The sequence below is a fragment of the Numenius arquata genome, chromosome 9, assembly GCF_964106895.1.
Source record: "Numenius arquata chromosome 9, bNumArq3.hap1.1, whole genome shotgun sequence".
Lineage (NCBI taxonomy): Eukaryota > Metazoa > Chordata > Aves > Charadriiformes > Scolopacidae > Numenius > Numenius arquata.
The window spans coordinates 26,802,487-26,825,913 of record NC_133584.1 but is presented as its reverse complement, the minus strand read 5'-3'; the positions used below and the strand labels follow the sequence as shown (position 1 = coordinate 26,825,913).

Genomic DNA, 23,427 nt, shown 5'->3' with positions numbered 1-23,427 from the left:
TAAAGAACAGCAATTTTGCTAAAGAGCAAAAAAAAAAAAAAAAAAAATTAAACACTGTTCTCCTAAAATCTATCCTTGATGTATTAGTCTGAACACTGAAGTCACCAAGTATGATTAACTACACGTTGATTTCTGGTGAAGGTGTGTTTCAAAATGTATTTTTCCCAGAAATCCTTAAAGAGATGCTCAACAAAGATGTGAGCTGCTGAGGAGCTCTGAAAACTGAAAGCACCTTCAGAGCAAGAATCCATTCCCTGAGACCTCAGTTCTATATATTGCTGTCTTAAAAGATCTAAAATAGCACCTGTGTCTCATGCTGCCATACAAGTAACTGAGTACAGTGGAAATTCAGAAAATGTGCCAAAAAGAACACTACAGTATGTACTCAGCAGCGCTTTCCCATAGTTTGACTATCTGGGAATCCATCTCTTGGCCAAAGCTGTTCTGAAGTTTCTTAAGACCTTCTTTGCCTAGAGCTTTGCGGGTAAGCTTTGCCTTCAGGATCCTGTAACTCTATTTAGTAATGCTAAAGGATTTCTCTTCTATGTACTGTTCCATCGTACGTATATAATCCTGAAATAATCACTCTGAAAACATTTGGGCAATCTGATCTGAAAATCTTATTTTCTTCTTTCCTCTGTGTCTGTTATGAAAAAAAAAGCTCAGTAGAAAACACGAAAGCTAAACCTACCCATGCTCTGGTTTTCATCATCTTGGTCAATAAAGACATGGTCCATCACAAAACTGAGTAGTTCTGACTGGAGGCCTGAATCCGGATTGAACACCAAAGGCTGAAGACCTTCCCGACCTCCAGTCATCAGCTGATGGCTAAAAATCATCAGGAGATCACAGAGCAGCATGAAAGCCTGAAAGGCAAAAGAGAATGAATGCAGTAAGAAGTGTAAGTCAAGTAAGTAAAAAATAAGATAGCATTTATCTAATTTCCAGATATCCCCTGCTATTATTAAATGTCCTTCTTTAACTGTACTCAATTGTAGTTGTTTGTGTGCTGTGAAAAGTGCTCATAAGGTTTTCCCCTAATTTTAAAATATTGTTCTGCCTTTGATTCCTACGTAAGGAACTGTTTACTGCCTCTTCCGTGTCCAGGATGACCCATATTAAACTTTAATTTCTTCTCTCTGAAAAGAACTCTAAATGTCTCTCCGATCCAAGGACTGTAGCCAATTTTGTGGTAAAGAAAAAACACCTCTTTTGATAAACAGTTAGAAAAGTTAAAACAAGCAAAACACGAACAACATTATGAGGGAAAATCCGAGCTGAGTCACTGTCAGATCCGGAAAATATAGAGAATTTCTCCTGCAAAGAAATTCTTGCAGAATTTCATCAACAATTCTCTGCAAAAAGACTCGAGTTCTGCACAGCTTTCAAATCTAGATAAAAGCCCAGGGCAGAATTTTCAATGATTTATGCTCGTCATTATTATACCCTCATTACCTGAGAATAAAGAAGGCAGCTATCACTAACTTTCTTTCTTTCGAGGGCTTATCTGTATACTCTCATGCACAAGAATAAGACTCTCTCTCCTTGTGCTGGAGTGCCACGGCCAGCTGTGTTCACCTGCACTGCCTTCAACACCTGAGCACCTTCCAGAAAGTACTTTTCAATCTTCTCCGTTTCTCTCTCTCTTTAACCTCAGGTTCTGAAAACTGAGAAAGAGAGGAAGGTTCAAAGTATGATGGTGTAAATAAAAAGACTCCTAGAAGATCCCTTCTGGATGAGCTGTCTCATCCCCCAGAAGCCTGCAGGAGTCTCGCTGGGGGCAGTGTCAATCACGATTCCCAGGTAGGTGGGAGAAGAGAAACTCTTCCTTCTTTTCAGCGGAAGAGAAACTGCAGAATGGCTCTGGCAGAGGCATGAAACCCAGTGTAGGCTTTCATTCAGGCCTCTATTCCCCCTTACAAACTTCCAAAATGAAATCTTTGTGAAGGCTGAACGCCGCAGCAGCTCGCTCGTTTCCTGGAGCCTGGTGTAAAATCCAAGTGAGCTGTACGCAGGCGAGAACAAGATCCAGATCACTGTAAACTACCTTCTACTTAGACTTTGGAAACAGATGCCACTATTTGGGATTTTTCTCCACTGGATCCAAAAAGTCGTGATTAATTTCTGTGATGTTCTCAGCTGCTTTAAACTCTTTTGATACTCAATAGAATTTAAGCTCATCCTAATTGTAGACCTCTAAAAAAGAGCATAGGAATAATGCACTGAAAGTGCATTTTGCTATACAAAGACAGCAGTGGACTCAGATACAGATGTCTATATATTGTAGATACATCCCGTCACAGGAGATTTATTTCACTCAAAATCATCTTGGAAAATTTGAAATGTTTGAGTCCTGTTTCTATAAATACTCCATATGCTTTTCTTTCCTTCGATATGTACATTGATCTTCTCTGGAAAGAATGTATAGATTAAGAATGAAATATGGGAGAGAGACGTTATAATTTACACCAAATTCTCAAGAAAATCCAGTAAAACAAAAGGATTAAGAAGCAGTCCTGTGCTCGCAGAAATATACTTTTTAAGGAAGAAAACTGAAATGATGATAGAATTGTTGGCTGGAAGGGACCTCTGGGGTCTCGAGTCCCACCTACTCTGACTGGGACATGTGCTGTCTCTACCTCTGGTTGGTCGTGGCTTTTTCCAGCTGAGCCTTGAAAGCTTCCACACAACTGTGAGCTGCAAAGGAGCTTCTAAGAAAAGTTTAAATTGGTAATGAAAAGAAAAGAAAAAAAAAAAAAAAGTGGCCACTAATAATAATAGAATAAAAACATGTTAATATATATCAAGAGCAAAACCACTGCAGTAACGAGAAGGACCATTTACCATTTGCTGCCGCAGAAAAGACGTTAGTGCTCGCTTAAGCTACAGTAGTTGGTATTTTCATGAAGGTAGATGGTATTTTCACATCATATAATATTATAATAGTAATAAGAGTAACTACTCAGAATATTAAAAAATAATTACTAAAGTTAAATCTGCTGGAAGACAATGGCACGTCAGAATCTTTGAAAAATACATAAACTAGCAACATCTCCAAGCCTTTAATATTTATATTTATCAACTTGCAGAACACCGTGTAAATGCCAAGCAGAGCTATCTTTCAAAAAAAACCCCAACCAACTGTCTTTTAAGAAGCATTATCTTTTAATACCAGGCAAAAACCACAAGCCAGTTAGTTACAGGCTTTGCAAAATCTTGGGAGGTCTGACAGAAATGCAATTTGTCGACAATTAAAAGATGTCAACAGACTTGATATAAATCAGCATGTACTCATAAAATCTCACCAAACTAACTAGCTATTTTTGTTTTTTGCAGAGATTGCAAATTATTTCAACAAGCCCTTTGATTTCATTTCTTTTATTTCAATTTCTGAATGCACGTAGCAGAAGCGTCTCGTTCCATACATGTGTGGCTTTCCAAAAGTCTAAACCAGAGAACTGGATAACTATGCTGAACCATAAAAATCATTAAAAAAAAAACCAACGCAATCCTATTTCACATATGTCCTGCTGGCGTATGCGTGGACACACACGCACACGGAGAGATGCACACAATTTTTCAGCCAGCCTCCCCAAGAGAGACGCACGGCAAGCTGACTGTAAGGGTCATACTGATGAGAATCTAAAAAACCCTCCAGATCTTTATATTTCTGTAACGAAGGCACTGTTTAAATAGACATTTTACTCTGATTTCTCAAGGAGACGTAACTATTTGTGAAGTGATGATTTCTGCATAGTGTGAGAGGACACTGCATTCTTACCTCTCAGAGGTAAGAATACCTTCAGAGTATTTTTGTAAAATGAATTAACTATTTTCTTTTTTGCTATAAAATACGCAGTAGTATGACTTGCACTGCCAGAAGCCTCAATTTTCTCCCATTAGCCACAATGGGTAAAAGATGCAATAATTAGTATTCACCACTACCTTTAACTGAATTATTAGGATAAGGAAATAATGAAATATCGCTGAGGGTTCGGGCATTAGTGTTCGGCAGGAAAGCAGTCACTCCAATCCTCGTATTAATAAATAACGGGGGGGGGGGCGGGGGGGGGGAAATCCAGAGAAAGATTCAACCTATTTGAGGTCTCAATCACCCTCTAAAAGTACCCATTTCCATCTATCAATACAGTAAGTGTCTAAAGGAATGGGCTTTAACTGGAGGTGACTGAGTTAGACGCCTAAAGTTCTGATGGCTGAAGAGAAGCCGAAGCACCCGGGTAATCCTTATTGTTATGTCAAAAATGAATCTTGACATCGGCCAAGCTTTGAAGGTGCTTTTAATCCAGCTCTTCTGATGGAGCGTTTGTTCAGTTCTATTTAGACAGAAGGCAGAGATGATTTTACTTTTTAAGTTCGATACAGCGTTGTCCTGAGTTTTACACTACAGTTTAACGTTCGGGCTTTTCTAAAAGCGTGTGACAGCCCTTTCCTTTACCTGTTCTTTGACGGGAGTGTTGACGTTTGACAGACACTGCTGGCAGACAGCCAGAAAAGATTTCACAGTTTTCCTCAATACCAGCAAGTCGTCCTAGAATGAACATTAAAGAGGGATTACGTGTAAACATTAATAAAAGGTTGCTAGGAAAAGGCAAAATAAAAAGATGGTGATAATTTCATACGTTCAATCCTATAAATTAGCCAAACAAAAAAGGCCGTGAAAAAAAATATTCTATTCATAGAGCATGGAGTAAAACAAGTCATTAATTTTCAGAGGAATGTCCCTGTAGTAAATAACAATAATAAACCAACACATTCCTGAGTTAAATTGTCTGTATTTTATATCAAATGTAAATTATAAATGTTTCAGAACAAAAAAGTTTAATACATCAAGGTCAGCCCACCTGGGGCTTTATAAAGAATTCCGTACTCAGATAAATCAACATGAGCAAAAAAGCAAAACACCAATGAATGTCTCAAGTGCAACAAAAACACGATCCTGACTGCAGACACGGGAAATGTGAAAGCGAATCACAGAAATCTGATGCGTTACGGAGGAAGGAGGGAGGTTTGTTCATCTGGAGAAAGAAGGATTTGTCTGTGGAAATGATAAATGAATGTCTGTTCTTGATCACCTTGATGAAGAGACAACTGATGTGCATTTAAAATGTGGGCACCGGGCTTCCTGGCACATGCTGAAATAGTCACCCTGTTTTACAGGAGTGATAAACCAAACACCGGGAAGAAACCAAGCACCAGAAACCACTAGGACTTTGCGTTAGCTTCAAGTTCTGTGCAAAGGACGAGCCGTGTCAGTGCAAATTCAGAGCTTCTGCTGCTCTGCATTGCTTGGGTGACACAAACGCTTCTGCCCTGCCCGCTCCTGCCTTCCCTACCTGGTGTCTCCCCGCGCTTGGCTCTCCTCCTGCACCACCAGCAGCGCTGCCAGGGCCACACACACCACACCGTGTACCTGGGACCACCGCTTGAAAGGCCTTTCCCTTCCTGGTTTTCACCATCGCTGGTTTCATGTAAAGAAGGGATAACAGCCACTAGTTCCCACCATACCTCCACCAGTTTTCAGATGGAAGACAACGTGTCCTACAGAACAACGTCCAACCTAAACCTAAACAACCTCCATAGCGTTCACGCGACGTTTGCCTTGCTAAAAATTCCAGTTTTTAATTATGCTGGCTGTTCAGTCTGTGTGTCTCATTTCTCGTTTTAGCTTTTCTTATTGCTTCCTATCATAAGATCTTGTTATTCTTTGTTTACTGAAAAGCCTTTTCGTGGTCCATATGTTCTTCCTGTAGCGGTTCACAACAGAAGGCAGGTCTGCAGGCGTGCCGAAGCACCCCCAGTGTTCTGAAACCTCTGAACCTCTTATAATTTTCAAAAGAGCGAGTGTTGACTTTCTGATCCGGACGCTGAAGGTCCATGAGCTACCTCACCTTCCTACTCCTAATAAATTTTTCTTTGATAATACAGCCGAGGATCCCTTTGTGCCACCGCGTTACCCTGACATCACACGATCTGTAAGACAGCTGTGCTTTACGCTGTCACACCTTTCCACTCGTCAGCTCTCTTGTTCCCAGATAGAACGCTTCCATTTGGCAGCATTAAAATGCCTCTTTCTTTTTTCAGTTGTGTTTTCTTTACCAATTGATCTGTCATCCACATTTTCAATACCTTCACTTTACCTTCCCTGATGATTGGTAAAAATGATCAGTTTTTAGCAGAGGATGGATCTCTCATGGAATGCATCAGCAGCTATCCCCTTGTGTGATGATTTCCCACCTATAATCTTTTTCTAAATATTAATCAGCTACGAGCTATTGAGTATGAATTACATTAAATTCACATATTCGCCTGAAATGCAACATGATACTAATGTCTTAAAGAAGCTGGTGGTTCAACGGGTTTCCTTATCAATCAGAAATGCAATCTTCTCAAAAACAAATACATTTGTCCCTTGTGGTGTACTCCATTGGCCACGCTCCTCGTGCCCTTCAGCCCCATGCTGACTCCGGTTTCTATCCGCCAGTCCAAGATTTTACCTGGGACCGATGCCAGGCTCATCACTCCCCTGCTACAGAATAAGCTGATTTACAGCTTTAAAGATTGGGATTACAATCACTTTAACAACTTCCTACTTTCTATCACAATTATCTTCCATTTAGATGTTAATGAATTCAACAGAGAAACTAAAACCTATGAGAAATCCTATATAAAGGTTAAAAAGTGAATGAGCCTGTCTGACATATTTCTTTCTGTCAAAGAATGAGTAACACGTAGGTACACATTATTTATTACCCTCTCTCCTGATAGACTGACAAAGATTCGTTTTGAAAAATTACAGACAGCAAAAGAAAGCCCGACTGAACAGTGCAACGGAGCCATCTGGAACTTTTCTAAATTTGGAGAAATCCCCAGACTACTAGAGAGGGACTACTAGAGACTACTTTTTCTTTTTTAAAAGAGAAAATGGGAAGAAAAAAAAAAAAAAAGAATTAGATTTTTCAAGTCTTTTACCATTCTTGGGCACACAGCCAAGGCTCTCGAGGTGAGATTACCTGATACACTGACTTCAGCAGAAAAACTGCTATGAAAAAATTGTACTCTCCTCTTGGCTGCTGGGGTAAAACCGTGGGGTCACACTGTGAGCTGGATCACTGAAGTGACCCAGGATAAAAATAACCATTTCTTGAACTCTACAACGTAATATCTTCAAATTTAACTAGTTGTGGTGGAACAAGAATGAGCCATTAAGAGGAAGGGCTTGTATGGGCTTTGCCACCACCTTTAACAAAACAACTGTGTTTCCAAGTGGGCTACATAAAATTCTGCAGTTATTGTCTAGCTTTAAATTAAAGCTTGTTTTTCCCATTGAAGCCATTTAGAAACGCTGGGCTTTTGCTAGGGCCATCTACCAAACCCAACGCTTTTCCTCCTGTTTGCCCACTGCCTTTCCCCTAAACTACTTATTTGCAGCATTAAGTTCCTTCTCCTTGCAACTCCAACCCTTCCATAAACTTCCAATGCCCAAGAGCCATTAGCTTCCAACTCCAGCCTTTTGCACCTTGTGACTCTCTTCTTCCCTTCAGCGTTTTGTGCTTTCTTTCATTGTGCTCATATAAATGTGAAAAGTCACCAGGTCACTATGTTGTTCCTTAAATCCCTCTTTAAAGCCCCTCTACTAATTCCTCTGCCTTCTACCCCCTGTGTAACAGCTCTGCGTTTGGCTGCTCTGCCTGCTGCTCGTTCAGAACTGTTTCGCCTTTGGCTTGACTCTGAATGTTTGCTCCATTCATGCTTTGGTTTTTTTTTTACTGTTCTAAGATTTTTGGACTCTATTCTTCTGCAAATATTTCCTTTTCATTACATACACGTACAGTGCGTGGTACAGTGGTCCCAAGCACCTGGTTTATCGAACACATGAAGAAATCCAGATGGAAACAACAACCGTATAATCTAATTCCCAAGTCTCCTACCTCAAGACTGCATTTGCTCCCCAAGATCTACAGACAAGAGAACTCTACCTGAGACATTACCAGCTTCCTCTGAAACCATCCTCAAACCCCTTTTCAGGTGAAGAACTGTTTGAAGTACCTTGGAAAAGAGTTTTAAAATAACTGCCCCAACTCTATGCTAAGTTAACTGGTGGAGTCCTTGTTACTGGGCAGAGAATTTGGACTTTCTTACTAATTCAAATAATAAGTAACGATCACCCTTCTATTAAAATGTCTCCGAAATGTTTATACGCTGATATCACTTCCTTTATGATCAAAACTGTAATCTACAAATGATATTACACAGTGTGGGGGAATCTGCAGAGCATCCCCTCGGTAACAGCCGGGATAAACACCAGCTGATACCATGAGAAGGTGAGTGCAACAGCGCCTGGGAACAGACCACCCAAACCTGCCTGTTCCAGGGGGGTGTGTGCCTAAAAACTGATAATGCTAAGAGGAACATTAACAATGAATTTGCATTAAACAGCAACCGGGAGGTTACCAAGAAACTTTGGAGAAAAGGAGGAGTGACCTTGTAAAGAAGCACGAAAGCAGCACGATAACCTGTGATCATGGAGAGGAACCTTGGGGAGGAACAGAGCAGCAGTCAAACCAATGAGCTGACTTAATTCTAATTTGATTTAAACCACAAGAGTCAAAGACTTTTTGCCTGCCACACTTATAAACCCTATAGACCAACACACTTAGCCTCATGTACTCAGCCATAATCCCAAACATTACAGTTGTAACAAAGTCTCCCTCAGAAAGGAATAAACGTGCCCTGGTCTTGGGCATCATGCCCAGGAGAGTTTCCAAACAAGGGCGATCCTCTTAGGAGAGAGGCTGTATTTTTGGAAGACACATCTGAATACCAGATAAAGACTAATTTAATTCCAAAAAGATTCTGTTCCCAGTTGTACACCCCTGGTTGTCATGTATCACTCTACCCTAGAACCAATACACAGAGTTATTAAGCGATTTTGAGCTCTACTCAAACAAGAACTCACTTGGAAAGAAAGCTCACCAGAACCACCCATCCTGCTTGCAAACTCCCTGCATCCCTTGAATCCTGTACTTCATTCCAAAATGTTAGTATACTTTCTGCTGTGCACTGAATGCCTACACGGTAACGAAGTGGGTGAACCAGAGCAGCTCCTGTTTGCCAGCAGGAACTCACACAAATGACCCAGCTGGCAGCAGATGAACATTTCTTACGAATCAATCCCTCCGTCTCTGATCTCTCAGCCTGGATGCTCAAGGGAAATCTAAATAATCATCTTCTAAGCACGAGCCTGGGAACAAAAATTCATAAATCTACTGGATACAGAAAAGCAAGGACTCGGGATTAGTTTTATGACATATTATAAATTCCCTTCTCCCCATTAGCCTTCTCATCTTTCTTCTTTCTTCTCTTCCCCATTGCCCAGCTCCTACTTCCCTCCTGGTAACTGCCCTGTCATCTCGCCTGCCCCTGCTCCCACCCCCTATAGGAACGAGTGCCCTTCTCTTTCAGAGAGAGTTTACCTGATCTGGATCTAAACAGAAACCAAACAATTGTTCTTGGCTTGTATTTAGCTTTGTGATCTGCTTTTACGGCAAACCTGAAAGGCTTGCATGTCCAAAACCCTCTCTTAATTTTTACAGCTATATCCATTGGTCTACTAAAGATACCACTTCAGCCTATAAACCACCTCCTCCCTCTGTCCTTAGATTGTTGCAAAGGGATGCTAGAAAACTGGATAGACCTACATAGAATCATAGAATGGTTAGAGTTGGAAGGGACCTTAAAGATCATCGAGTTCCAACCCCCCTGCCATGGGCAGGGACACCTCCACTAGAGCAGGTTGCTCAAAGCCCCATCCAGCCTGGCCTTGAACACCTCCAGGGATGGGGCAGCCACAACATATTAAATACTGTGTCAGAAATCTTTCTGTAAAAGCCTGAATACTTTAAAAATGCTCATGAAATAAGCTATTTTTCATTTTGTGATGCTCATGTTAATGCCTGTGTATTCCCATACATCGTACCTCAGAAGTGATCCCCTTTAATATCTGCTCATTTATAAGCCTAAATCATGGCTTATAAAACAACCACGGGCAAAATGATCTCCTAATGGATTAAATGACAGATATAGTTGCAGATCAGATTTATTCTCACAGTGAACGAACTACAGGGGAGAAAGTTTGATAGAAAACCCCCACACACACAACAAAATGCTACAAGCACATCGGGTTTGTGGGTTTCTCTTTACCCCGTTTCTGCTGAGAGCGGAGCTGAGGCGGCGGGGGCCGGTGTGCAGAGCTGAAGGGCATTAATGCTGTGTTCCTCTGGAACTAACCACGCAGAACACTCATCATTTTTGTAGGGGGTGGGATGAAACCCCAAACAGTAAGTTAATAAGAGCTCTCTAGGTCAGAGTAATTATGATTTTCACTGGGGATTCCAGAGGCAGAATCAACTTGTACTTCGAATGGTGATTCTCAATGGAGCTTCCACAGTTCTTTCCATTCCTAGGAGCTACGTTACGACTGATATGAATTAGAATAGTATCAGAAGCACAGGAAAGATCGAGGCTACTCTGCATTCATCTCATAAAACAATGTCTCATATAAATGCATCCTATTTTGAAAAAGCAGGCAAAGCCATGCAATTGCACTAAGCTTGTCCATAAGAAAACCCCAGTCACTGAAATAATAAAGGTATCTTTCGGTTTGACTGGACCATCATGGTAATATTGCAAACGAGAGTCCACATTAATGCTTTGACACCAAAATGCAAAGCTTCTGAGCAGGTCCTATGTACATGGTACATGGTAGTATGTTTCTTTTGCTATAATTTAGACATGAGGAAACAAAACTTTTTTCCAGCAATGCTGACAGCGATCACTCTGCACCATCTCTGTTCTACTGCAGCAATTTTTAGTTCCAAAAAATGGAGAAATGCAGTGAAGGGAGATAAGAATCTTACCGAACGCTCTTGTGTCTTGCTGTTTGTACCCAGAGCAAGGCAAGGCTGGGCGTTGCTGCTCAAGGGGCTCGGCAAGCAGGAGGACAGAGCTGTTGGGCATCTTCAGGAGAAGGTAAGACCCAATAGTCAAGAGCACATGGGGAATCACGGAATGCTATGGGGTTGGAAGGGACCTCTGGAGATCATCTAGTCCAACCCCATACCGATTATTCTTTTTTTCTAGTAGCTATTTTTAAATGTCAATAGATGTCAGTCTTCAAAACAACTCAAAGAATTTACAATGTATTTTTATCATCGTTACGTGCATAAAATGCTTATTTTAGTAGTGCTTTAGTAAAGCACCTTTTTCTTTTTGATGCTGATGGGGAAGTACTGCAGTTTTCATACCGCTTTAATTTGATGTATTACTTCTGAAAAAGCCCTAAAGAGACAGGATGTTGGCCTCTGATTGCGAAAAGAGCTAAGGAAGGTCCTGCAAAAGCTGAGTATAACAAACGAGCTGCATGTAGCGTTGTCCTTACTGCGTTACACTTGCGTGCACCGACTTTTTATTAGGAATCGTCACTGCTGGTAACCTTACATTTAACTTTGGCAACAGAAAAGACGTAAGTAAAAGGTAAGTATGGTAAATACACAGAAATGTTAAGCTGTCTGTGGGGTACAGATGCACAGTATTGCTTACAACTATTAGGTAAGTGTTGTCAACGTGACTTATCCATTCATGCAAACTGCTGTCCTCACGATAAAGTGCATTAAGTATCTTCAGCAATGAAAATATAAAAATCAGCAGGTATAAAATCCTGATAAAGACAAGCTCCTGCTGTTTGTATGGCTTATTTAGACACACGCATGATGTTAAACAGATCCTGAACTACTGAATAAATCAAAACACCAACACTTTACGTCTGTTTCACAATGACATAAAATAAGGGTACAGCGGGTGGAGTTACAGCAAACCAGGTCTAATGCCTTTTCGTGCTTCCTCAAGCACAATCTGTGTGACCAAAAGCTCACTTACTTTGGAAGGGGAGCCTTCAGTGATCTTCACCAGCTGCCAGAGAATAGAGTAATGGGAACACTGCAGGGCCTGAACAACTATCTGTAACAGAGGGAAGACAAAGAATCTCAGCACCTTAGAAATATCAAGAGTATCAGTAAAGCGTATGTAAAATTTACAATGCATTTTGGGGAGAAGAAATAGGAGCTGCTTAGAAACCAGCCTACTACAGGGAAAAAAATACTGTGTAAGTGCTGGGAACCAGAACAGAAAATGTGCATTAAGTAGAGCAAGAGGTGATGTCACAATGTGACAGAAGTACAACTCAACATCTACATATCTCAGTTCAAAAGCATCTGTTTAAATACCTCTAAATCTGACTTCACTAGTAAAACAGTCTGGAAATTTGTTCCACTGTCAAATGAACACGTAGCCCAATTTCTAAATAAAGGGAGAAAATACAAATTTTCTCATGGAGAAGCCCAGGTTCATATTTATAGTGCCCATAAAAGCATCCATGGTGTCTTTTTAATATTTCCAATCTGTATTAGGTGCTAAAAAGTTCAAAATCCTTTTGGCTTGAAGATGCTTCCAACAGTTTGTGGTTCTGTGCAGAATAAATTAAGGTCGTAACAGCTCTAATCACTTCACAAAATACTTTTTTTGAAAGATATCACTAAAGACCAAGCCATTCTCTTTCAGTGAACTCCTTCGAGTGGACTGGGGGAAGTAATACTGAGGAAAGTTCAGATTTCAGAACTTTTTTCCTAAGATCTTACAGAAGTATTTGGGGAGCCATATCACTGTCAAACCCAGACACTGAAGATGGCTGGTAGTTTCACGGACAGTTTTTATCTGCTGGCCCCTTCCCTCCAGGGAGCACAATTCCAGCATGAAGTAGCAGAAGGTCCCACAGCTTAAAGCAATGACTTTCACATGGCGTGTGGCAACGGGTCCTCCATATGGTCCTTTCTAGAAAATACTTATACAGAATCTCATGAGAATTTTTTTTTTTTCTAAATGAAATTGAGTTAGGATTAACAACTGGCTTCTAACTGAAGTCAAATTATAACTTATAATGCGCTGAAATGCTGGAGTAGGCAGTCTGCAGTTTAAACTGGAATCCTGGGAGAATCTGAAATACTCCTTGTGCTCATCCATGAGACACTAAATCCGAACCAGGAGGAAACAAAGTCCAGGATGTGTCCACTAAAAGAACTCCACTGGAAAGGTTGGCCTGCGTCCCTGCTAAATGCTTGTCTCCTGGTTTTCATAAGCTTCCATCTAACCTTCAATCAGCACAATAATTCTAATTGCAGCCAACATTTACATATGTTGGGCTTCTGTGTAAACATGATGCTTTATGCATTGCTTTTTCACAGCCAGGAACACTAGTTATTCCTTATTTTACAGATGAGAAAGGTGAGACTAGTAGCTCAGAAGTCACAGAATTTCACCTCCTGGACAGTGCTTCACTACAATATACATTTTGTTCAAAATTCCATGTTTTTTTCTAAATAGTTCATTAATCTTTTGAATTTCTCTATGACTAGACTATCTAACACTTTGAATCCCCAAATGACACCCTGCAGGTGTTGCCAACTGTACCTGTTCCGGCATAGCTCCATGTTCAATTCCAGTTCTTAGTAATCTGTAGCAGTTACTGAACAGATCCCATTTTGTGAGATCGTGGGCACTGGAACGAGAGGGAATACGGAGAGGTTAGTCGTGCTCCTCAAAACTCCGCATCACCGTGAGAACACAGCCTGCCCTGGCAGCTGCACAATCAGTTCACACCAGGCTAAAAACACAAGTTTGGCTTTCTGATAATTGAGGAAAAATGAGATTATTTGGAGGGAGGAGAGAAAATCCCTGCATACCATACATCTTTAAAGGTTACTTAAGTATAGCTGCAAGCTCCTTCTCAGCGTTGCCTCTAAATCATCTTTCCTCTATGGTTCTAAACATTGACAGAACTCCAGAGGCTCTCTCTGGCGCTGCAGCAGAAACTATGGCCAAACTCTAGCAATATATACTCAACGAAAAACAGCTCGAAGCAAAATAAAGTTACATATTTCTCTGCGGTATCATTTGGAGAAAAATAATATGTTACCACTAGATATTAAATACCCTGAAATATCTAAAGTAGGACAGCACGATATATGTGTACATGAGATGGAGATGGTGGCTGCCACCCCCCGTCATTGTTTCATATTTCAGTTGTATCAACCTGATTCGCCAGCGAGAGGAATACAAATGAGATCAGCAACCTGCATCTTACAGCCTTACAGACCTCAACAGCTTATGATACAGCTGTTTTTTTTAACACAGAACTGAGAAATACAGAAGAAATTACAAAACATCAGGTTGCCGGAAAGACAAAAATTCTCTCTCAAAAAAAAATTAGGTTTCAAACATTTTTCTGCAGTGGAATTAAACTGAGATAATTTGAAACAGTTTATAGTATGTTTATAGAAGAGCCAAGCCACCTCAGAATAATCAGAAACTTGGTGATTAAAATACTCACCTGGAAGAAGGGATATTCAGACTGAATTGGCAAGTCTCAATTAGATAAAGCTGTCTCTCACATCTGGCTCCCTTCCATCCCAGAACCTTAATCTCCAGGATATGCTCACTTTTCCCACCCCTTTGTGCCTGCCCTGCTTTGGAGCTGCCTGACTTTGCTTAAATAATTAACCACTCTGCTCAGCCAGAAAGAATAATTCTCTAGTTCTGGAATGGACAGAGATTGAACTCAAGACAGAGAATGCCTAGATCCTGCTGAAACCCCCAGGATGAAAGGCTTCCCAGTCTGCAGCGTGTTAGTCCTGGAAAACCTCAGTGATAAAAGTTTCCCAGAAAACATAACAATTAGTGCCCTTGTGCTGAGAGCAAGTGAAGTACGTGCTCTACGGTGGTGTCATTAAGCCAAGGTGCATCTTGACTTCTAATTCAAATCCATGAATACAACAATTGGAAAACTTTAAAAAAAAAAAAAAAAGGAAACAAAAATGTAAAAATACTCCCCCCGCCTTGGATGGGGGGGTATGGACGGTCTTCAAAGTATGAAAATCAAGTGTTTCATAGCTAAATTACAGGCTGTCAGAGAACTGCCTCTGACAGTGATACTAAGCACAGAGATGCTGCTTCAGCAAATCACAGGGTTGCTAGCAAGACAGAGTTGTACCTCCTTAATTACAGCGCTGTAATTAAAGCAGTGAAATCTCCTTGGTGTGCAGAAGCAGATATCAGCATAGAATATCCTACAGAGAATAGGAAAGGGAAAACTGTCTCATTTCTGCCTTTTCCTTTTAGAGCCCCCCGTGTCAGGCAGCCGTCGGGGGGGATGTGCCCCCGTGCCCCGACAGCGGGCGGCACCGCAGCTCTTTGCTCTGAGCCTGGTCTCGGGAAGAGCTTTGCAGTTTCAAAGCTGAAAAATTCTAACCATATACAAGTTGCACGGGGCTTTTCAATATAAACTGCCTTAAAGAAGAGCCTCCACATTAAATTTAGGCATATTCTGGTACACCTTTGGCTCTTTTCAACTACTTAGCAGTCCAAACGATAGTTATAAAGGTTGGGCACAGCACAACTCTCCACAGAGGCTCAGATTGACATAGAGGCTCCTAAAAGGAAAATTCACACCACACCGAATTTTCCCTTAGTCCCTTCCGTGTCAGAGTCTTCATGGATTACAGAAAACAAGAGCCAACGTTTCATCAAATCAAAGGTTTCTTCTCATTCCTATAAACAGCACTGTCTGCTGGGGCACATTTCTGCCGCTATAGAAATGTAATATATAATTAAATAAGATATGCTGATATTTGCAGCATACAAACTGTTACAGCACCGAAGTGCTATTGTGTGAAAGCTCCGTTGAACTGGGCTGGAGTGAGTACACAAAAATTGTCTCCATGTACTTAAGAACAGAAAAAAAATACTATAAATATCAGTGAGACCCCGGCAATAAAAACCAAAAAATAAAAAAATAGCCCAAGTATATACTCCAGGTGTTCTATTCAGAAGACCTCAAGAAAATCTATTATTATATTCTGAGAACTTGGAAGGAAACACTGCAGTAATAAATTTCATTTGTATTGGATACTGATATCCTTGTTCGATGAAAAGACATGAATTAAAAGTGCACTGTGAGCCCTTTGTTGCCATGACCCTCTCAGGAAGAGGATTAGCTCAGCCTTGGGAAATCTCAGTATAGAAGCTTTTTGGTCTGGAAGGCTTTTCTGATAATCCTCTACCATGTTTTTTTCCCCACCTTGTTTGGCTTCTTTTCCTAAAATACGAAGAAGCAGCAACTACCAAGGAAACACAAGCCCAGGTAAGGCACAGCAGAGTTTCTCTCACTGGAAGAAGAGGGACTTGTTTCTTTTTGAAGCCTCAGCAGCTACTTTATCAGTGCACTTTTAGAAGATCTGAGAGGTACCAGCTATTAGCCTCAATTTCCAGTTCTTCCATTGGTTTAATTTCTTTTGGCTCCCCAGTTGATGACAGCCAATGACAGTATCAGACAACAGGCCCCAATCTTTGAGACGAAAACGCGAGTTTGGAATTAAGATCCTAATCTCATAGATACAGGTTCAGCAAAAATCCTGTCCTGGATGGTATGATTGTTTCCTTTCACAAAGAAATCACATCAGACATAACATTCAGCAGAGTAATGAAAGAAAAGATTTCATTACTTCTTTATACCACTGAATTATAATCAGAAATAACAGATCAGCTGAGAAATGACACACAGTTGCTCTTCAGCTCTTTAGCTTTGATTCTTTCCTCTTTTCTGTTTTTTGAAGGTGAAGGTAGCTATCCCCGGCCCCAGTTTGTGTGTTATTCTACAAAGCTTTCTTTATAGTCTGAAATAACTCTATAGAGATTTGGAACCCTAAAGGAAAAATATATATGGGAGACCCTCAGAAAAGCCTTAAGATTTGTGCTTCTTTCTTGGATGTGAGCTGCAGCTTTCACCAGTCCTCTCAGGAAAGGCAGAAGCGGCTCCAGCCCGTTACCAGGGAGACTGAAAACCTCATTTGCACATGTGTCAGCCTGCTGCACTACGGAAATTAGTAACGATTTAACGATCTTCGTGGGACTCTTGTTGAATGGAAACAAAGAGTAGATATTTCAGAACCATTTCATACAGCGATCCAACGCAGAATTCAGGATAAGTGAAGACTAAGCACAGAAAGGAAAGAGAAACGAAATCACTAAAACCAATTTGTATAGGAGGGGTGGCAGAAACAAGATCCTCTCACACCTTGTGATGAGGAAGAAATGATTTGTGGCTCTCGGCCATCTGCCTGTGAAGCTTCTTTACGCGCTGACCAGGAGCAATTACTTCCTACAGTGGGCAGGAGGGGAAGATTCGGTCTTTGTGCAAGGTTCAAGTGACATTTTCCAGGTTGCTCTACAACCTGAGGGTGGCTGTAGGTCCAACTGAGCAGCAGGAGCCCGGTTCCGCTGAGCCGGCTCATGCTTAGTGAAGGAGTTTCTGTGCCATCCCCACAGTTAGACTTTGCCAACAATTCAACTGGAAACTCTTCCTGGCATTTCTGCAGGAAGAGAACGCGTCTTCCAGACTCTCACCATAAATTAATCATAATTATTATTATTGCTACTGCTCATTTCTATAATTTTGAGGAGAAATACCTCAAAGGCACTGAGAAATTGTGAGAAATGACTTCCTCCAGGGCTCTCCTAAGCTGAGGCTCAAAGCACGGCTGGTGCCAGAGGTGATGCGTCCCTTGTGCACCGTCTGTCATGCAAGGAGTATGACTTTTAGTAAGACACTCACAGGTGTAAAAGCATTTAGTGCAAGGGATGCTTGCAAATCAAATCTGTAAAAGTAATGGCATTAACTAAGCAAGGACCCAGATTAATCCAAACAGTTACACTGACAAATACCACCATCAATCCCTATCTCATACTCCAGGCCATGGGTATTTTCTCATTTCTTAACACTAGACATCAACTGATACTCGCCAACGTGGTAAAATTAACATAGTAAATTTCTGAGGGAAAAAACAAACCACCTACTTGTGAAAAGAGGTTAACCTCTTCAATGTGGAGAGCACATTGTAAATGTCATCATCATCAGCTTCTTCTCCCTGAAAATGAAAGGAAATCCATTAAGAGAGTTCAGCAATCCAACCCGTACACTAACTCCTCTGGGTTGTGGGGTGCCCGCATCCTGCACGCACTGCCTTTTTTATTCATCTACAATCCTACAGGAACAGAAAAATTGTTATTTACATATGCCTTGTCACACTGCAGAGTATCTGCCACAGCGCAGTGCGTGACTAGAAGTGAAGAAAAAGATCTATGCAGCCCTTAAGTTATGTTTAAAAAGCATGAGAATTACAACAAATTAACTAGTGCTACCAAAGTTAAATTGATGTAAAGCAAGAAAAAATGAGTAAGGTTTCTATTCTTATTTAATGTATTCTGTCTTATGCATTTTGAAGGGTAAATTCTTACAAGTAAATTCCAGGTACCTCCAGGTTTCAGACCTGTATCTTTATTTCATTCTTTCCGGAGCTCTTTCAATATGCCATTATAAATATTTCACTAAATCCTCTCTTCCATTCAAGACATAATCCAATCTTGATTCTGCTGCCAGCACATCCGTTTGGGACTACTGGAATCACCACACGCATTAATGTAAACGCACCTTTCTCTGCATTTTTCATCAGCTTTCACCAAGTCATCCATTTAATTTCTCATGTGTTTAAATACTAGACTAAATTTTCAGCAGCAGGATTGTCCCGTGGCCTTTGTTTTACAGCTTCAATGTTTTGCAGGCTTAATGGCTAGTGCAAGGGATTTTCTACATAGAGAAACAGCTCCAAATAATTATGAAGAAGTTGCTGCTGTACTGTATTCTTGAGTGGGATAATTCCAGGACTTAGTAGGAATGTTTTTCAGCAGTTTATCATAGCATATTTAGGCAATCTAACTAAATTCATTTTAAGAAAACAAACCTCCTGCAGCAGATCCTCTACGGAATGGTTGAATCGATCCACAAATTCATCAATAAGCTGGCTGTGGGCTATGTCAACTCTGTTCTGGATCGTATATTCTTCACTACAGAGTATGCTGTAGGTTTTGCTGCAGGCTTCGAGAACATCTGATTCCACGTGCTTTTCCACGACAAACTTAATCTGTTTCAGTAAGGCATCGAGATGCTGTAGAGCAGAAAAGAAGTTCAGCTTTTACCTCACCTGAACAATGAAACTCAAAATAAAAGTCATCCAAAGAATACACCAAATCAAGGTTAGATTACTAATATGCCAAACGAAGGCACGGCACTGGGTGAGCAGAACAGCAATCAGATACTTGAAAGCAAGCAGATCTCTTGCCCGATGTACTGTACCTTTTCCATCCTGCCAGTGCTATAGATTTCCAGATCAAAATACTGAGGGATTTGCAGGAGATTTGCAACCTTCTCGGCATCAGCGGAATACTAGAACATCATTGAAACAAAACAAAAAAATAGTGAAGTAAAAACAAACAGCTGCACTACAGAATGAAAAAGTTTAAAGACAGTTGTAAACACCACTGAGAGATTTGTTTTGTTGAGAAATGTACCTTTGACAGCAACATAGGAAGTGCAATAATGAAATGTTCAGTCAATTTATTTCTGTCATCTATCTGAGTTTTTCTTTCTTTTGCTGTCAAGACCTGCAAGTGATCAAAAAAAGCTAATATAAATACAATTTCTGCATATAACATTCAGTAATTTTTCTAAGGTTTGTATTACAAACAAAAATCCATGCAGGTGTATTTTTAATAAATCAAAAGAAGAGGGAATAAAAAACCCAAACACATTTGGACTGAAGAGTGATTAAATGGGAGGACCGTGTGTCCTAAGAAGCCGTGATTGAAAAGGGAAATATCACATCATCCAGCATGATATTGTCTCGACACATCAACAGTTTTTTAGGATAGAAATTCAAATATAACCCAAGTCAGTGGAAGTTTTGCTATTGCTTCCAAGCGAATTGAGCTCTGGCTTTCACACATTAAACGAAGTGTTAATGTAAGACCTCAAGGCGAACTGAAGTATAATTAAGAAAACCAAAACCAAACCACACTGTAACAGTGATTTTCATTAGCAGATTCATGGCCTCGTCTCCACACTGGAATGTAATTCTCAGTGAGAACATACATCCGAGTTCACGGAACTCATTTACAAATTTCAGTGACAGATACACTGAAGCTACTAATGCTGTCATAGCAAAACCACCTTGAAACAGTGAATAGAGAGACAATAATCAAAACAGCATGCTTCATAAAAGCTTAGATCTGGCTTCTTGGCTTCAGAAAAGGAGAGAATACCTTTGGAAACAAATGATGAGAGTAAAATACTCAAGTTAGCTAATGATTTATGTGTAGCAAAGCTGCCAGACTGCACAATAAGGGTTACAAGCTAAAGTCAAAGAAACTATTTCACAAGAAGATGAGCGCATAATTAGAGATCTGCTCCCATTTCAACTCAGAGAATATGCTCGCGAGATCATGAGAACGTGACAAACCTCTCCTGACAAGTCAGAGATCCCTGCAGTTACCATCCCACAACTCATGACCTGACTGAAAAGAAGCAAAAGCTGAATGTCACACCTACATCCCTCTGTGCGCAAGGAGGAACAGCTGGAAACGGAACGTGTGCTCGGCTGACAGGTAGCCTGTTGTGTCAGTGGGAATCCAAAACCACCACGGAGTGAAGGGGAACAGATTTGTAACCAGGGTACGTGGCAGACTGCTGGATACACACAGCAGCAGCCACGATTCCTGCACCAACACGGGAAAAGCTGCCTGCTCGTCGGAGGCAACACAAACGCAGTCGGGCTCCCACCCCCTGACAACCCAGTCGTGTTCTGGTGACCAAATGTTGGCTGTTCAGTGGTGCTAGGAATTACTGCGGGTCCCTAGCATGATCTCAAGGCTCTCTCGATCATCCTTCAGAAGGTGAAATTTATTTTACTGAAGTGTTTCTTCAGTTTTGAACAAATACAGACATTGAAAATATAAGACTAAGCAATTTGCTGAACGTAAGCAAACTGAACTGTAGATCTCTTGAGAGACAAAAAAATACCCAGAAAGCTAATAGTGACGTTATTCGGTGCTCCAAACGGAAAATACAAACAGGAACTTTTTGTTAAATTTAAAGGTTGCTTTGTCTGCTGGAATGTTTGCAGCTAGAGACAAAAAAAACCCCAGTTAAGTTGTGCTTACAATACAGTTTCAGTAGCACAGGAAAATAACTGCTTGTGTAAATTTGAGTAAGTGCTTTCATAGATTCCCCTCTCACCCCTGAAATGTTTTAATAAATTAGGAATTTCTTAGAATACGCTTTACAAATTAAGGTACATAAAGCATGTTTAAATTGATGGTTCCTTGGAGCTTTTCCTGGGGTGCTGTTTCTGGACATGAGGCCAATCTGCTTTTGGCTCATAAAAATTAGGAAGTTAAGTAACTGCATTTAGTTTAGCAATAAAGAATGCTAAGTCTACCTCCAGATCTCACCTTCATTAAGTCTGTGGCTTTAATACACTAGTTATGATTATTCAGAACAGAACCTAACAGAAACACCAAATGTTCACATGGGTTTATTTCATTTTAGTCTAACCTAAATAAGAGGGGGACCACCAAAACTCAGGGGAATATGTTTGGGAAGCTGAGACTCTTTCGGAATTCATGGAGAACACAGCTGAAAGCCTGTTGGTCACCCTGACCTTGTGACTTCTACTGAAACGCTTAGAGGTGCATGCCCAGGCCTAGGAATGGACTTCCAGTGATCCCCAAACAGTCTCTGTAAAATAAATTAAGGGGGCAGCTAGACTGCACAATGGCCAGAATGTCAAATTCTTAAACTTTTAGGGCATTCAGTGGAAGAGGCTGAAGAGGATAGATAGATAAAACCCCAGACGCCTTCAGGTTGGTCCCAGTCCCACCCCTCCCGCTCAAAGCAGAGCCAGCTCCGGGTTCAGACCGGGATGCTCAGGGCTTTGTCTGCCAAGGGTGGAAACTGCACAAACTCCCAGCTTCTATTCCAGGGCTTAACTACTCCCGTGATGAAGATACTGTTGGATTTTTCTGCACATTTTACATCTGTATTAGCAGCACATTCCTCTTTATGGAAAGCAGTCAGAGGTCATCTTGTTCTGCTCCCGAGCTCTACACTTTCAATTCCAATCTAGATTTAATTTAAGATGCGGGTACATTACATTATGATAAAAAGAAAAATAAAAAAAAATAATGAAAAAAATTAAATTTCATGCTGTAAATTTATATTACTTGACTTGGCAATGCGAAACCCAAACAAACAAAACCCCAAACATGTCCAGAAATAGAATTTCTATTCTTTTTCTTCAGAAATGTTCACATGAAACGGAAAACACCAATTATAAAAATCTAATTTAAAAGAATCAAAATGTGGCTTTGTAGACAACTATTTTAGGTTGCTACAGTAACAGATACAGGTCCGAGCTACCTCCAGCAGCACCACTTACTCTCTTGCCGGTGCCTCTGCCCACTGGAGGATGCGCTTCAGCAGCTTGTCTGATCGTACACACCATCAGCTCGATCAGAGCGCTCTCCTGCCGGTCAGACATTGCTGCAGAGGGAAAAGAACAAGGACCATCAGCTCCAACGTGTCTGCAAGACATCTTAGAGATGACAAATCTGTGAACACAGTTGTACAACACAGGGAATAGAGAACAACGGAGACAACGTCATTTTGTCCCATTTATAAAACCAAGGCTTTCGTGCTTGCTCTTTCACAACATCTCAACATAAATATGGCAGAACTGAAAGAAGTCCGGAGAAATGTAGTCTGGAAAAAAGATGGATGAAGGGGAATATAACAAAGATCTACAAAATAAAGAGCGTCACAGAGGACAGAGAGCAACTGACCACTGTCGCTTCCTTATACAATATTCTCACCGTCATGAAGTGTTATTTCTGTTCTTTGACAATTACTTCTGGTCACATCTAGAGGAGCAAACCCCACTAGGCTATGCAGAGACAAAGAACCAAAGTGCCTAATTTCCTAAGGAAGCCACCATATAAATACCACAACTGTAGCAGGTGGATACTAAAAGGTCAGACTTTGAAACACGGAGATGATGAGCACATCATGCTAGGAAGCAGTAGGAGTACGTTGGTTTTTCAACCACCAACTAACCCTGCAAAAGTCCCTGAAGCAGGAGAATCCTGAAGGAATAGAAAGGATCTTGAATGACACATTAAGGACTCTTTGCCACCAACCACCTTGGCTACCTCATGCACACAGATCTATTGCTAGCAAAAGGAGATTCAAAAGTAATGGCGAAAGAATCCCCTTTTATTTTTTTCCTCTTGAGAATTGACTGGGTTTTAACATTGTCTGGAAAAGCTCCATATTTAATTACCACCACCTGCAGCGCTTGCTTATTTAAAATTGTATTAGCTATTTAATTTATTGAAATATTCGTGTATACA

General features: G+C 40.7%; 1 protein-coding gene across 2 annotated transcripts in view; it reads right to left on the bottom strand.

The window, feature by feature from the left end:
• The window catches only part of STAG1 (STAG1 cohesin complex component), a 150,202-nt gene that overhangs the window by 20,847 nt on the left and 105,928 nt on the right, over positions 1–23,427 (bottom strand). For both annotated transcript variants that reach the window (XM_074153156.1, XM_074153157.1), the window contains exons 15-23: positions 22,458–22,561; positions 19,534–19,626; positions 19,319–19,408; positions 18,927–19,130; positions 17,983–18,053; positions 13,543–13,630; positions 11,956–12,036; positions 4,457–4,549; positions 692–866 (exon numbers count right to left, since the gene is read on the bottom strand). In XM_074153156.1, the coding sequence (XP_074009257.1) occupies positions 692–866; positions 4,457–4,549; positions 11,956–12,036; positions 13,543–13,630; positions 17,983–18,053; positions 18,927–19,130; positions 19,319–19,408; positions 19,534–19,626; positions 22,458–22,561 (999 nt within the window). The remainder of the gene's footprint in view (positions 1–691; positions 867–4,456; positions 4,550–11,955; positions 12,037–13,542; positions 13,631–17,982; positions 18,054–18,926; positions 19,131–19,318; positions 19,409–19,533; positions 19,627–22,457; positions 22,562–23,427) is intronic.